General features: G+C 37.3%; 1 protein-coding gene across 3 annotated transcripts in view; it reads left to right on the top strand.

Moving 5' to 3' along the window:
• LOC139127739 (endosome/lysosome-associated apoptosis and autophagy regulator family member 2-like) overlaps nt 1–16,671 on the top strand; it is a 45,663-nt gene that overhangs the window by 21,069 nt on the left and 7,923 nt on the right. For all 3 annotated transcript variants that reach the window (XM_070693627.1, XM_070693628.1, XM_070693629.1), the window contains 4 exons: nt 3,584–3,703; nt 4,593–4,840; nt 5,720–5,869; nt 11,773–11,935. In XM_070693627.1, coding sequence (XP_070549728.1) covers nt 3,584–3,703; nt 4,593–4,840; nt 5,720–5,778 — 427 coding nt within the window. In that variant the 3' untranslated portion in view covers nt 5,779–5,869; nt 11,773–11,935. The remainder of the gene's footprint in view (nt 1–3,583; nt 3,704–4,592; nt 4,841–5,719; nt 5,870–11,772; nt 11,936–16,671) is intronic.

Below are 16,671 nucleotides of genomic sequence, written 5' to 3' on the forward strand. Positions count from 1 at the left end.
AGTAGTCAAAGAAATTAATTATTTCTTTTTCAGCTAATTGCATATTTGAATACTTAATGACCTATAGAGATAATCTTTGGTGAATATCATTCATTTGGTTGATTATAATACTTTCAATGGCAAAGGTTCAAATTTACACATAACTGCAATATATAATGAAACGTGAGCATTTTCAGTTCATATCTGGTTCATGAATGGCAACATTGCCAGCATAATGTTTAATATTACAGGGAACGAAATACTTCCAGCTTGAGCATTGGTATTCATTGAAACATAGTCAAATGACAATACAGTACAACTACCAAAGAGTTGAAGTTATTGTATGGATTACAGGACAGAGTTGTCTTATGGTTATTAAGTAACTCATGTAATCCTTTCCTCTCAGTGGCCCTGCCATTGGCATATTTATCTCTCAAAATTCAACAAGCAAGGAACATCCTGCTTTTACACATAGCCAGCACATAGTGCACTTCTATTTGTTATTACCCTACCTCCATGGCCTTGCAATGGACAAATCCCATACCACTGTAAACAAGCATCCAAGACAACAAATATAAGCTCCAACATGAGATGCTTTGTCTTAGAAGAATAATTTGCTGTTGTTTCTTTGTACGATCTATCTAGGAATATTATTAAGTTTATTTGCCAAGCAGTCCCCAACAACAATACTTCATACGTACATTTAATCTCATTAACAATCAAAGTGACGTTGTGCATATGTACACTTTGCTTTTGCACAGCAGCACGTTCCAAGTAATACCAGTCATGGTGAATGTTCTGATAACGATGAAGATCACGTTTTGGATTCTAGCCGAAGCCAACAGGAAAACACCAGATGATAAAAACAGTGTACATTTAGCCATAAATGCTACAGAAACTCTTGCTAGGTATTGACATCATTTCCTACCAGAAAAATCTCTGATTACAAACCTTTACAAGCTAGACAAGTTTACACTTCCCCAGTCCTGAGAAATGAAGATCTGACCTTTCTTTTATCTGTCAAGCAAAATTTGACGAAAATCAGGGTATACAAACTCCATCGGCACTCAAGTACACGACCGCTAACGTTTTAGTACTGTTTTAGCGTCAAGTAACACTAAATTTTGGATATGCTGCACATGTTTACACTCACAAATTACTAGTAAAAATATTTTTAACACTGTCTTTTGCTGTCAGGCAAAACCTTGCAATAAATCGGGACTCAACAACGGTGGTGTCAGAAGCGGTGAGGTAGACAAGTTACACAAAGCTAAATGATGTCCTCTCAAATTTGGCCATTCAGAGTTTTCAAACAATAACATTTCAGTAGTTAACATACATACATACTTTACAGAGTCATGGAGCACTCCTCGCACAAAAAATATTCTGCCAGTTAAAAAAACTGCAAAAACAAGGGGAAATTTGGAGATACACGAACGATTGCGGAATGAAAACAACTCTGTGATGTCAACTGCTGTTAAGTTTGGAAATGCAATGATATGTGGTTTGGATTTGTATTTGAAACTTTGTTACTTTACAGCAACATACTGACTCCCTGTAGACTTCTAGTTGCATCTAATCTTGCTACTACTATGTAAAAAATACTTTAAAAACCATTTTGACAAATACTTCTCAAAATTTTTGTAACACTTTTCTTTCTAAAAATGGACTTACAGGTATCAGAAATAACTTGTAATCAGAAAACATTATTACCGTATACCTACATGTAGTGTCTATGAACCGGACGTCATGCAGTCGATTGTGTCAAGCACCATTCCGTCCCCGACCCATTAACACATCTTAATTATTCCAAGAAGGATCATACTCTGCTAAACCAAAGCCCCTTTGATCTTAACGCAGTTGCCTGTCCTGTTTTTCTCAAGGGTCTATGAGCAAACGTACAAAACTTCAACAACTTCCAACATTGCAATGCAGGGCAGCATGTTTGTTAGGCTGTTTGTTATGCTTTGTAGATCACACATTACCTTGGAAATATCACGTATATGGTTTAAACCCACCCATACGTATCTATATTTGGATGATCACAAAAAGTGATCATTATTTCTTGTGTAGTGCCTTTTTATTTCACGTCGTCATGCTTTAAATACTGATCATGGATTTCAAAACTGGATCAACTGCAACTATTTTTCAAAGTCAGTCAAAGGAATCCATACAAGTTACAAATGCATAACACACATTGCTTCAACGCCATGTGGAAATATGTACTCTGATATAGAAATGGCTAACTGACACACAAAAATCTAGACACATGACAATACTGTACCTTTTCCATCAGATGTTTGTCTCAACCAAGGATACAATAGCAGCCACTTCTGATCAAAACAATTTTCTGAATATTGAACACTTACCACTACCAGACATCAAGGACGACAGCAATTTTTAGTCCCGCGGACGCAGTCCAGTGGGGACTTACAGATTGGGTCCTGTCCAGCCATCCGGCCCTCAGCAGCCGTTTGTCTGTCATCCCTGAGCCAATTTTTTTCAAACTTTGTGCAAGGAGATTGAGTACTGTGGCATACATATGCACGTCAATTTATTTCAAGATACAATCCAATATGGCCACTGGTCGGCCATTTGTTGCGATTTTTTTCATGTTATTGAACCATAACTAAACTATCCCTGAACCGATTTCATTCTGTGTTGGTACACAGATAACATATTATGGCATATATATGCATGTCAATTTATTTTGCGATACCATCCAATATGGCCGCCAGACGGCCATTTTGTTGTGATTTTTTCATGTTTTTGAACCATAACTCAACTATTCTTGAACCGATTTCATTCAGTGTTGGCACACAGATAACGTACTATGGTATATATGTATGCACACCAATTAATAACATGATACAATCCAATATGGCCACCAGGCGGCTATTTTTGGGGGATTTTTTACATGTTTTGAACCATTACTCAACTATCCCTGAACAGATGTGGCAAATTTGGCACACAGACATTGTATTGTATTGTGCATGTGCATGTCAATTATGGTTGTGAGCGGGGACTGTGTCATCAGAGATGACTTGTCACTCCACAGACTGCATCTGTGGACCTTGGCGCTTCACTGGTACTGGCGTGGACTTACCTGATACAAGCCAAGATCTGTGGACCTTGTCGCTTCACTGGGTACGGGCATGGACTCACCAGTTACAAGCCAAGATTTCTGCATGATTTTGATGGTTTTCACTTTGGAGATAGCAGATACAAAATTTTCTCTTCTGAAGTCAGATGGACAGTGCTTGTATGCTGCGTTTTGTTCATAATGGATACCTATTACCAACCAATTTTGTCACACATACTTTGCTACCCATTAGAGCCTAAGAATGAGCCATGGACTTAAGTTATGTGACTAGTCTTTACCTAAAGCCATTGCATATTAGTGTAATGTGATTTACCTGTAAATGTAAAGAACCACTCAGACATTCTCAAGTTTGTTCAAGAGCCTAGCACTGTGATATGGAAGATTTTTTTGAACTTACTTACAAATTAGAATTAAAAAATTTACAATTGTGAAATGAATGGCACAAGACAGTCAAGAATGCTAGATTTGGTTAATAACTTATTCATTTGTTTTTGTCGGTAGTCTTGGTGATCGTCCCCTGGCAGTTACTCAAGATACAAGTGTTAACAACATTACAGTTGTTGGCTTTGCAGAGGATAGTCTACCATTACCAGATATTAATTTCTATTACAACTCAGCCACGTAAGTTGTTCTTTTTCATATTAAACATTGTATGTAATTGTTAAAGACTGATTATGAATCATCACATCAGAGCAGTATAAGATGATAACTGCAAATTTGGGACGTGCTCCAGAGAAGTCAAATTTTTAATATAATAATCCATAATTTGAATGCAAAAAATGTTTTCATAAATGTTGAACAATGGTTCTACACAGAGATTTTATCTTATTTGAATTTAAGCCGATACAATAGGTCATTTCAGATCATTTTCAGAAGAACAGTGATTTTTGCCAAAATGTCAGTTACGACCTTCTTGCACTGACACTGCAAAATACTCCAAATGTATGTATTGCTTCAGTGGAAAATCTTAGAAAACCTGTCTTGCTGCTTTGATTCATAGTTTTACGTTCATATCAGTGACTTTTGTTTAAAATGTGACAAATTTGAGTACTTCCATATCTTCAAGTCAGTTTTGGTCAAAACACCTTCAGAATTATGGTTCCTATTTGAAGCAATTTTCGTCGCAAAGGAATAGCTGGATAGTGTTCAATGTTCTGAGAGGCACAATACCAACATAATTCCTTCATTTTAGTTCAGATCCCCAACAAACTGGAAGTTCAATCTATGATATTAGTGTGATACCTTTACTTTACGCACAGGATCCTACAGACAACAGAAATTGTACAAGTCAAATAAAAAACTGCATTAATCAAACTCATAATGAATTCACTTTCCAAGACAGACAATGTGTTACTGAGGTCAAGACAAGTTCCATTTTATGCACTTTTGCTGTATATTATTTTAGATTACCCTGTTAAACCAATATTGCATATACAGTGTTTGACTTAAAAGCAATTTGAACTTCTCTCATAATACTTGATTGTCTGATATTCACAATGGATTGATACAGGTCAACTACAGCTTGCCCTTATGGTCGTGCCTCCGTTATAAGTTTGCGATGTGATGTGACAGCGATTGGAAGTGATGTTCTAGAATTACCTGCAGGTTGTCCTGATGGAACATGTGATGGATGTACATTCCATTTCTTATGGAGAACAAAATATGCTTGTCCACTCTGTACTGAAATGGATTACAAATCCATTGAGAGAACTGCAAGGCTGGACGCCAAATCATCCACTATGTTTGGAAAGAGCCAAAGTAAGTTCATTTCAAAGTATAAGAGAACAAGAATGTGTTGTACACTTACAATAATCTAGGTACAGTCAATGTCCTGTAATACTTAGACAAAGTCAATTCAATATGGCAAGATGTGAACCTTGAGCATGCTTGCTTTCACCAAGGAATGTTTGCTGGTTTGCTTATAAAGTACACTGAAGACCAAAACTTCATTATACAAATTTTCTATATTAAAAAAGTGGAGAGGTACACATATAGTACAAGAATTACAAAAGCTAGTGTTTTTTTTTATTCATTATGGCTCTCATATCGCTACTATTTCACTGTCGCATGGCTTGCCTCATCTGACTGGGTTGCCTAAGCATCATTTACTTGGTTGTTTATTCACGTAAGGTGACTGCAGCATCAATAATTTTGGTAAACAAGCATCCGCGCAGTACTATGTGTATGCATACCCTCCCTCATTCTACCAATGGTAGCCATCAGTGCCCAATGTGACCACCAGTACCAATACTTGGAAATCTCTATCACTTGCTTTGTTGCTGACAACACAAATTGAAATACAAAAAAATAATATCTGCTTTTATATAACAACGATTATGTCTATGGCGATACAGGCATAGCATGTATGATAATGTAATGTGGTTTAGGATATGAACCACTTACAGATCTATCATGCCATGATGTATACAGTTTAGGAACCTCTGTAGTTGATTGCATGTATTAATTCACATGTACTAAAGACTTTGGAGTGGAAGCTTTCAAAGTGAATTTATTTTAATCAGTGCCCAATGTGACCACCAATACCAATACTTGGAAATCTCTATCACTTGCTTTGTTGCTGACAACACAAATCGAAATACAAAAAAATAATAATCTGCTTTTATATGACAACAATAGATTATGTCGAGATGGAGTACCAATTCCAGAAAATGTTGTTAAGAAGTGTCCAATGCTGACATTTGAAGCTCAAATTGCCATAACTGTAGCAACTGGCTGTGCTGCATTACTCATAGGGCTTATCATTTACTTCTGGAAGAAGACTCGCAAGTAAGTTCATGTGAATGCATAGTGTCAAGGAATGTGTGTCCCAACCACTTCATGCAGGGTATATCACACCATGCTAGCAGTTATGTATTCTTTACTACACACCAAATATGTTTGCGTGCATAATCAACTTCTTGAAATGACCCTCGCAACAAGTATGTAGTATGATACTTACCAAAACTGCATTTTTATTTGGTAATTAAACATGTTTTTTAGTCCCCACGGACACCGTCCGGGGGGACTTATAGGTTTGGTCATGTCCGTGCGTGTGTGCGTGCGTGCGTCCGTCTGTGCGTGCGTCCGTCCGTCCGTTCACGCAGATATCTCAGAGATGCCTGGAGCGATTTCATTCAAACTTGGTACAAGGATTACTTCATATGTCATACATATGCACATTGATTTGTTTTGTGATACGATCCAATATGGCCGCCAGGCGGCCATTTTATTACGATTTTTTCATGTACAGAGCCATAACTCAGACATGTTTCAACCGATTTTATTCAAAGTTGGTACAAGGACATTGACCTATGTCATACATATGCACGTCGAATTGTTTTTTGATACGATCCAATATGGCCGCCAGGCGGCCATTTTATTACGATTTTTTCATGTACAGAGCCATAACTCAGACATGATTCAACCAATTTTATTCAAAGTTGGTGCAAGGACATTGACCAATGTCATAGATATGCATGTCAATTTGTTTTGTGATACAATCCAATATGGCTGACGTGCGGCCATTTTGTTACGATTTTTTCATGTACAGAGCCATAACTCAGGCATATCTCAACCGATTTTATTCAAAGTTGGTACAAGGACATTGACCTATGTCATACATATGCACGTCGATTTGTTTTTTGATACGATCCAATATGGCCACCAGGCGACCATTTTATTATGATTTTTTCATGTACAGAGCCATAACTCAGACATATATCCACCACTATCATTCAAAGTTGGTACAAGGACATTGACCTATTTCATACATATGCTCGTCAATTTGTTTCACGTCATGTAGCAGTATCATGTCAATTATTGAAGTTTCGAAATTAGGCTGATTGTCAAGAAATACTGCATCAAATTTCATGAAACTTTGTACAGATGTTAAGCTCACATTGCTTTAAGACATTATCAGTGTCGTTTTTATTAATTTGTAATTGCATATGTAATGAACTTACTAATTAGATATCCACAAATACAACGTCAAATTTGATGAAACTTGATACAGATGTTGATCTCATATTGTCGTAAATACTGCATCAAACTTTATGAAATATGGTACCGGTGATAATCTATTAGTGTTAGGTTAGTAGGCAAAAATGTTTTGCAACATCCTGTCGATTAATTCCAAGTTGGCTCATTTAATTACCTTTAGGATGGTGGCCTACATTGGTTTTATGTTTCATCAGCATGGAACTCATTCTTGGCCATTGAGCGCCATCTGTATCAAAGTATTTTTATCACAGACCTAATTAATGAAGAGGAGTCTATCCTCTCTGAGGACTTGTAATCAAAGTACCCACTAACAAGTGGGACTGTGTCATACGATGACTTGTTCAAATTAGAGTTTTCTTCATGTTCCAGTTAAAGGGACATCAGTTGTAACTTTTGACTAATTTTTCACTACTCTGTTTCAATGTATCAACTGCAGAATTTTACTATAATTCAATCATCATGACCAATGCCCGATGTCCTGCTTGCAAACACAGCCTGTGTATGTGAAATGACCATTGTTATTGTTGATAAATATATTCTAGTCCGGACCTGAATACAAAATTTAAACAATAACAATGCAGATTATACTCATATAGGGTATATTTATGAGCTAAATATTAGGAATTTCACCATGGTTCAGGGATTCAAACCAGAAACTGCAGATGATACACAGAACAAACAAAATAAAATTAAAGCTGCAAGCAGCCTTGGCGGGGCCCAAGCAGATAACATGGTTTAAAGTTCTTGCACTGATGATATTATGTGCAAAACTTTAGCTTGGAAAAGAAAGATTTTGAACATCACCTCATAGTTACTGTACGTTTCACTGGTAATTGCATATTTTATTTATTATCCAATATGGCCGCCAAAGTACTTCACAAAGTAATTGCCTACCAGAAACTGTAAACTGCTCAAACAAAGGAAGATACAAGTGAAATCTCCTTTAATTTGGTGTGTTGGTTCTGGACAAGAAGATCTTTAAAGAGTAAATTGCGATTATCGCAAAATTCAAGATGGCGGCCAAACCACGTGACCGATCGAAATGCCTTCTGCAACCTTGAAAGACACCATACTTAAGATCAGAAGAGTAAAATTTCAGTATATTTGGTGTGTTGGTTCTGGAGGAGAAGATTTTTAAAGATTAAAGTGCGATATTAACAAAATCCAAGATGGCAGCCAAACCACTTGACCAATGGAAATGCCTTTCCCATACTTGAAAGAAATCTAACTTAAGATAATACGAGTAAAATTTCAGTTCAATCGGTTGGTTGGTTCTGGAGAAGATTTTTAAAGATTTAATTGCGACTTTCAGAAAAAACTAAGATGGCAGCCTAACCACGTGACCAATCGAAATGCCTTTCACAAATTTTAAAGAGATCATACTTAAGATAACACATGTAAAATGCCAGTTCAATCGGTGTTTTGGTTCTGGAGAAGAAGATTTTTAAAGATTAAATTGGTATTTTTCGAAAATCCAATATGGCGGCCAAGGTCACGTGACCGCATGCAATTTTATTTGCAAATTCTTTAGACCTTAGGTCATGCTTGCTATATAAAAAAATTCAAACTGACTAGACCCCTATGTCAGCAGGAAAAGCCATTTTTAAGTTTTTGGAAAATCCAATATGGCCGCCAGGTCACGTGACCAATCAAAATTTTAAGGACAATATGCACTAGTACTCATAAGTACCTATTAGCCCTGCAAGTTTGAGAAGTTTATGTTCAGCGGTTTCTGAGATCAAGAGTGACAAAAAAGTGATGGAAGAAGAAGAAGATGAGGAAGAAGAAGAATATTGAACTCCAGTAAAACCAATAGGGACCCAGGCAGTAGGCTCGGGCCCCTCAAATTTGACCAAAGTTACAGCTAACGGATCTTTAATTGTTGATCTGCAAATGAAATGGGTACAGATTTTTCTAGAAATATGAAGGTCAACTCAGAACGATATTGCAATTTTAACTCGGCATGACTTCTAAACATTCAAGATCTCATTTCATGTATAATAGACAAAGTAGACTTATATTTAATTCCCATTCAGGATCAAATTATTAGCCATTTATAACACTTTGAGCAGTCAAGAACAACCAATGACTGTGCACATCATCAGCATCATGGTTGGGTGTTGATTGATGGAGGACATGTTGTCTTACCAACTTAAACTATTCATAGAAATGACAACTACATAAATTTGAAAACATTCAGTGTTTGCCTGCATGGTTGCAGTTCTAGCAAAAACATAGAGGCCCTAGCTGTTAAAGATCATCTAATGGATCTCCAACACAGCTTGGGCAAGCTTTTATAGGTTGTATTGTATAAGGTTGTGCCAAGCTGCCAAGGACAATCTCAGAGGTTTTCAACCAATCTGTGGCTAACTTTTGTAGGGTTGTGGGTTCTCAATCCTGACATGGCTATCAGTCTTCGGACTAAGTGCGATTCCAATTATCACAATATTGCAAAGCATGCTGGGAAATTCCTGCTCTAACGACGTGGAGTCATGGCAGCTCAGAATCAAGCCTACATGTGTAAAATATAGTTTTATATTTCTCGATGTTTGGAGAGCCGATAATGGGTTTTGTTAACACTGTGAAGATCACTTGAATATATCAATAAAAAAATTAAAGAAACGAATTTGAAGGGTCTCGCTACAAATGAAAAACATTGAGTTACCTTTGACCCCTCAATTTAAGCATTCCTGAGGCATACAAGACTTTGATTTTTTGTGCATTTTCATGCAAAGAAGCTTTGGGCAAGAAATACCCATCTTTACACTGTAAACCACCAGAACTACATGGAGAACAGCCATATTTGGTGACCCAGCAGCACCTTTATGTAAATAAAGGTTCTGAAATGCAAGTTGTATTTTTTGGATTTTACGACAGATTACCATCATTTTGCCATGTCGCACATTGAAAAAATCCTGGCAGACATATCATGATTAGGGTTTCTTTACATCATTTATCATTTGTAAAACAGAATTATTCTCCCAGAATATCTCATCTGTAAATTTTGTAAAAAGTGCCAAGGTTTTCTGAACATACACTATTTTGGGTGAAAATACACTGACATGTTTGATTTTGTGCATTTTCATCCAATGAGTAAAAACTACTCCAACTCAGATTTCTGAGTTTATTTATATCTTGTTTATTCACATTCACACGAACTCCATCTTTGTATAAGTATAACAAATACAAAATATACAGTCGCATGACATAGAGTGAAAAATGGATGTTTTTGAGATTTTCTGAGTCACGCTCTATCACAGAGAGATTGCCATTTTATGACATTCAAACAGGATGACAACATCATTGATCAATGAATGAGTAGAAATGCATACTCTTGACACGCCGACATATATATATTAAGATATTTTTGACAGCGAGCTTTAAGATTGCCAGTTAAATTTGAGCAAAAGCTCGGAGACCCATCCTTCTATGCGGGAGACTGGCACATGTTATTTACGTTGGCAAGGGGCAAATGACATAGTAATACTGTTGAGCATATCACGTGCTCTTAATCAAAGTGTCTGACTGGCGCATACAAAAGGTCAATGACATCATTCATGAACAGGTCACATTTGCCTGAGATCACTCGGTGTGTGAGCGGCCCTAGATCCGCTGTTTGCATTGCATGCTGCACGTGTGCGATGTTTCACAAAACATTTACAGCGATTGTGATCTTACAAATATCAACTTATTCTTTGACATAACCAATTTACATGCTGAAATCTTTGCAGAAGTTTCATTTTTCACCGTGATGAAAATTCTGTTTATATGGGATTTTGTTTTTACAAGAGTCTTAGAGAAATCTGCTCCGTCACCACTGTTTGTTCGTGCAGTATTATTTCATGTTGTACATGATGATGTTGCTAAACTTGTGGCTAAGCATCACATAGTGAGCGGCTGAAGTACTAACAGTCTTGGCGTCGATCAAAGGCCCAGGATGGATGTGTGAGGCCGAAAATTTTTTATGTCAATACCATAAGAATACTGAGGTTTGACCTTCGGCCTCATACTTCGATCCCAGGCCTTGATCAACTATCCAGGCAACATTGCAAGAACATGTGGTGTTGGCTAGCCTGCAACTCAAATAGTTTCCAATCGTTCTCAGCCACTATTGTAGCAACTGAACGTATGCCTGTGCCACTTAGAAACTTTGTGGATAACCAAAAGATCTCAGAGTCTGCCATTTTGAATATATAATAGACACACCCACTTTTCGCCCTCAGTCTGAAGACTGTATAGCTTTTATAAGTTGTACTTGCCCTGCCAAAGACTATAGGGTTTTACCCTGCCAAAAACAATAAGCCAGCAACAGCCCTGCAATCCTCTGAGTACCCAAAGTATTCTCAATGCCTGGAATCTGAAAATACTATTTTAAAACGAATATTCTGATTAGCTTTATAAGGCGCAAGATTAAACATTGTTTCCTATATGACGTAAAAACAGATATGTAGGGATGCCTGGACAAACCCATGACAAACACAAAAGAAAGGAAAAAGTCAATCCCATATCCGATTATTATCAACGGAATCAATTCACTGCATGCGAATTGGCAAATCTCCTTCATATATAAGACAACCAAGGTGTATGATTCAGAAACATAAAGCACATTGACAATGAGTCGAAGCCCAATTTTTTCTTTACGAAACATGTTTATGATAAAATTCTTTATTTGAATCTGCCATTGTTTACAGGCTTGAATACAAATACCAGAGACTGGTTCAGTCAAGCTCTGGCAAGGATGGCGAATTACCAACAGTCGATAGCTGTGCTGTTGATGAAGGAGATGAGGATGATATTATATTCAATGATGGCAAACAGAAGTCTGGTGGATTCTTCAGTAAATTTAGATCTAAGGTTAGTATTCATTGCAAAACAGATAGGTGCACAAATGACTATTATTGTTGACCATATAAGGAACTTGATAGATTTCTAATAATGAGAAATCAACAATCTTACACTATAGCTCAAGATGTTATACAGCCTTACCCTAGTTAATATATTAAATCATATTGATGGCCTTGTATTGGCCTGTTTATAAGTCTGATATTGGGTCCAAACACAAGTTTTAATGTTTTTGTTATGGCCTTTACCTAGGTAAAATTTTATCTGAATTTTGTCGTCATGTTGCCAAAGGGCAACCACATTTAGGAACCATCAGAAACAGTCATTGAATTTCCAAAGTATGTATCTATCTTCCCAAACTTCAGGTAAACACTAAGCATTCAGACAAATAGACATAGATGGATGAAGACGAGTTGACTTTAACATTCAGAATTGAGGCTATTATGTATTTTCACAAATATCACCTTTTATTCCTCTGTCAAAGACACCAAGATGTGGCAATGGGTTGGTTGACCGTGGCATCCATCATCTGTTGTCTGTAATTCAAATTCAAATTACTTTATTGTCCATTAACGAAATACGCACAAATGGAAAATTTTCTTTAGGCACCACAAAGCTCCTGACTTACAATAAAAAACACAAATATAAACAATCTTGAGGAAAAAATCGATAAATTACGTATTAAATTCTGAGTTTAAAACTGCCACAGCTGAAGGTACAGAAGACTTTTTGTACAAGTTTTTACGCGCAAAAGGTACCTTAAGTCGTCGACCCGACTGGAGGATTTTGAATTCTATGCTGAGTGGATGTGTTTGATCCCGGTGGATCTGAATGGCTATATTACTGAAAGTTGCCGTTGTTTTATACCAACAATCTTTCCTGCCAGATTGACGACTTGTGTTAATCTCATTTTGTCCTTAACTGAGAGGTTCCTGTACCAGGATACATTATTAAACATTAAGATGCTCTCAACAAGCGAACGATACACAGTTAGTAAAATATTCTTCCTGACTCTCCATCAACTTTGCACTTCTGATCAGAAATCTCTGCTCAGAAAATTTGCATTATCAGGACGACCAGATTTTGCTTTGTTCATATGATGAGCACATTTGCACATGAGAATGTTCTTGGCTGATTTTTTTCTGATTTGTCAAACAGTATTTTCCACATACTACAAGGCAGACAGCTTTCAGATTTGGTGTATAGCTTCTTAAGAATGCCCAAAAAGAAAGTCAAGTATTTTTCATAACAATGACAATATAAAGTCATAATCACAAGATAGACAAATTCAAAAAATTCTTCATCATTAAGTTTACAGTGTATTTCATACTAGAAGATGATTATGTGTTAATCTGTCTGCATTTCAATGCAGCTGTTCCAAGTCTTGCCCCTTTTTAGCTCACATTTGGTTATACCAATGTGAGGTTATCATATAAGCTGAAGTCGGTGGCGTCTGTATGTATGTGTGTATGTATGTATGTATGTACGTATCCGGCAACTTCAAAACTCACGAACTGCTGCTCTTTTTAGCGCGGTATTTGGTCTGTGGATGCATCCTGGGCTGTAGATGGGATTTTGTTCAAATGAAGTTTGCAGTGCCCAAATTATGCAAATGAGCTTAAAAAATGTGAAAATGGTCAAAAATCAATAACTCAAGAACTGCTGGTTTGATTGCTTTGAAAATTAGTATGCAAGTACCTTAGGTAGACCTTATACAGTTTTATGTATATCGTGAAGATATCTTGAATTTTGTATTTTTGCTGAATTTTTTGGTTATTTTCCTCATTTTAAGTAAAAATTATTCTTCTCTGAAACCGCCAGCCCAGTTTCTCTCAAATTTGGGTTGGATGTTTGCAAGGGTGTTACCCTTCTAATTTGTTGAAATTACGACAAAATTGGAAAAATGACTGTTTTAGGGCAATTTTTGTCATTTTTAGTCCCCACAGACACCGTACGGCAGGACTTATAGGTTTGGTCATGTCCGTGCGTCCGTCCGTGCGTGTGTGCATGCGTCCGTCCGTCCGTTCACACAGATATCTCAGAGATGCCTGTAGCGATTTCGTTCAAACTTGGTACAAGGATAGTACCCTACCTCATACAGATGCACGTCGATTTGTTTCACAATGCGATCAAATTTGGCCGTGTTAGAGGACTTTTAGTTTTCACCTCCACAGACTCCCATGTATAAGGCAGTCCATAGACTCCCATGTATAAGGCAGTCCATAGACTCCCATGTACAAGGCAGTCCATAGACTCCCATGTATAAGGCCAAGAAAAATAAAAATTTAGTTTCTCATCGTATTCATATTGCAAAAGGATGCAGTGACACAGTTTTTAGTCCCCACAGATAAAGTCCAGGGGGCTTATGTCCGTCCGTGAGTCCATCCGTTCACGCAGATATCTCAGACTCTTTGACAAAATGTCACGTGACCTTGGCGACCTTTCACCTCGAATATACATATTTGTCCATAACTCAGTAACCACAAGTGCTAAACCTTTCATATACATGGTATGATGGGACAGCTTATGACGCCACATATTGTACCTCATTAATTATGTGCATATCTAATTTTGAGCGAGCCAATAGAGCTAGAGGTCTGATTTTTGGTATATAGGGATAACTTAGCAATGCAATTTTTTGACAAAATGTCACAGGACCTCGGTGACATTTGACCTCAAATATACATATTGTCCATAACTCAGTAACGACTAGTGCTACACCCTTCATGTATGGTATGCTGGGGCACCTGATGATGCCACATATTGTACCTCATTAATTATGCACATATCTAATTTTGAGCGAGCCAATAGAGCTAGGTCTGATTTTTGGTATATAGGGATAACTTAGCAATACAATTTGTTTGACAAAATGTCACGTGATCTCAGTGACCTTTGACCTCAAATATACATATTTGTCCCATAACTCAGTAACCACAAGTGCTACACCCTTCATATTTGGTATGATTGGACACCTTATGACACCACATTCTGCACCTCATTAATTATGCACATATCTCATTCTGAGCAAGCCAATAGAGCTGGATGTCTGATTTTTGGTATATAGGGATAACTATAGGAGAGAAAATTTTTTGACCAAATGTCATGTGACCTCGATGACCTTTCACCTAAAATATATGTTTATGTCAATAAATAAGTAACCACAAGTGCTATGTCCTTTGTATTTAGTAGGATTGGAGACCTTATGACAACACCACGCTTTACCTCATTAATTATGCACACATCTAATTCTGGGCAAGCGAATAGAGCTAGAGGTCTGATTTTTTGGCCTGTAGGATTAATTAGCAACACAATTTTTTTTTTCAAAATGCCATGTGACCTCGATGACCTTTGACCTTGATTATACATATATATGCATATTTCAGTAACCACAAGTCTATACCCTCCAATTTTGATAGGATATTAGACCTTAAGATGTCACATCTTGTAACTCATTTATTATGCACAAATGTATTTCTTGGCATCCATGGCCAGAAGTCGGGATATTTTCATTTTAGACATTTTTACATTTTAGTAGTGCATGTTTGACATGTTAGGTCGGAACTAACGTGACCAAAAAAGCCAAACTTGCAAACCTATCGTGTATCGTGCAGACCCAACATATCCGCACCTATCGTTTCTAAAATGTCTAACGTGTATGCCAGGTCGGAACTAACGTGCCTAAAATGCCAAACGTGCAAACCTATAGTGTATCGTGCAGACCTAACGTTAAAGAACCTATGTCTAACATGTATAGCATTTTAGGGCGTACAAATAAGTCCTATTCTATCATATGCCAATCGTGCAAACCTATCATGTATTGTGCACGCCAAACATGGATGCACCTATCGTGCCTATAAAGTGTCTAACGTGTATATCATGACTACGACTGTGGTACCATTCGACTTATCTGGACATACACGTTAGACATTTTAGACACGTTAGGTCCGTACACGTTGGTTCAGCACGTTACCCGATAAGTTTGCACGATTGGCATGATAGATTTTGACTGGTGGACAACCTAAAATGACATACACGTTAGACATTTTAGACACGTTAGCTCCGTAAATCTTAGGTCGGCACGTTATACGATATGTCTCAAGATTCACATGATGGCCTACAAACAAGGTCTAACTCTATCATGCCAATCGTGCAAACCTATCTTGTATCGTGCAGACCTAACGTGTACGGACCTAACGTGTCTAAAATGTCTAACGTGTATGTCATTTTAGGTTCTCAACATGGGTCAAAATCTATCATGCCAATCGTGCAAACCTATCGTGTAACGTGCCGACCTAACGTGTACGACCTAACGTGTCTAAAATGTCTAACGTGCATGTCATTTTAGGTTCTCCACATGAGTCAAAATCTCTCATGCCAATCGTGCAAAACTATCGTGTATCGTGCAAACCTAACGTGTACGGACCTAACGTGTCTAAAATGTCTAACGTGCATGTCATTTTAGGTTCTCGTCATGGGTCAAAATCTATCATGCCAATCGTGCAAACTTATCGTGTATTGTGCAAACCTAATGTGTACCGACCTAACGTGTCTAAAATGTCTAAGGTGTATATCATGACTGTACCATTCAACTTATCTGGAGACCCTAAAATGACATACACGTTAGACATTTTAGACACGTTAGATCCGTACTCGTTAGGTATGCACGATACACGATAGGTTTGCATGATTGCCATAATAGATTTTGACTCGTGGACAACCTAAAATGACATACACGTTAGACATTTTAG

Source organism: Ptychodera flava, unplaced genomic scaffold (genome assembly GCF_041260155.1).
Source record: "Ptychodera flava strain L36383 unplaced genomic scaffold, AS_Pfla_20210202 Scaffold_35__1_contigs__length_1935909_pilon, whole genome shotgun sequence".
NCBI lineage: Eukaryota > Metazoa > Hemichordata > Enteropneusta > Ptychoderidae > Ptychodera > Ptychodera flava.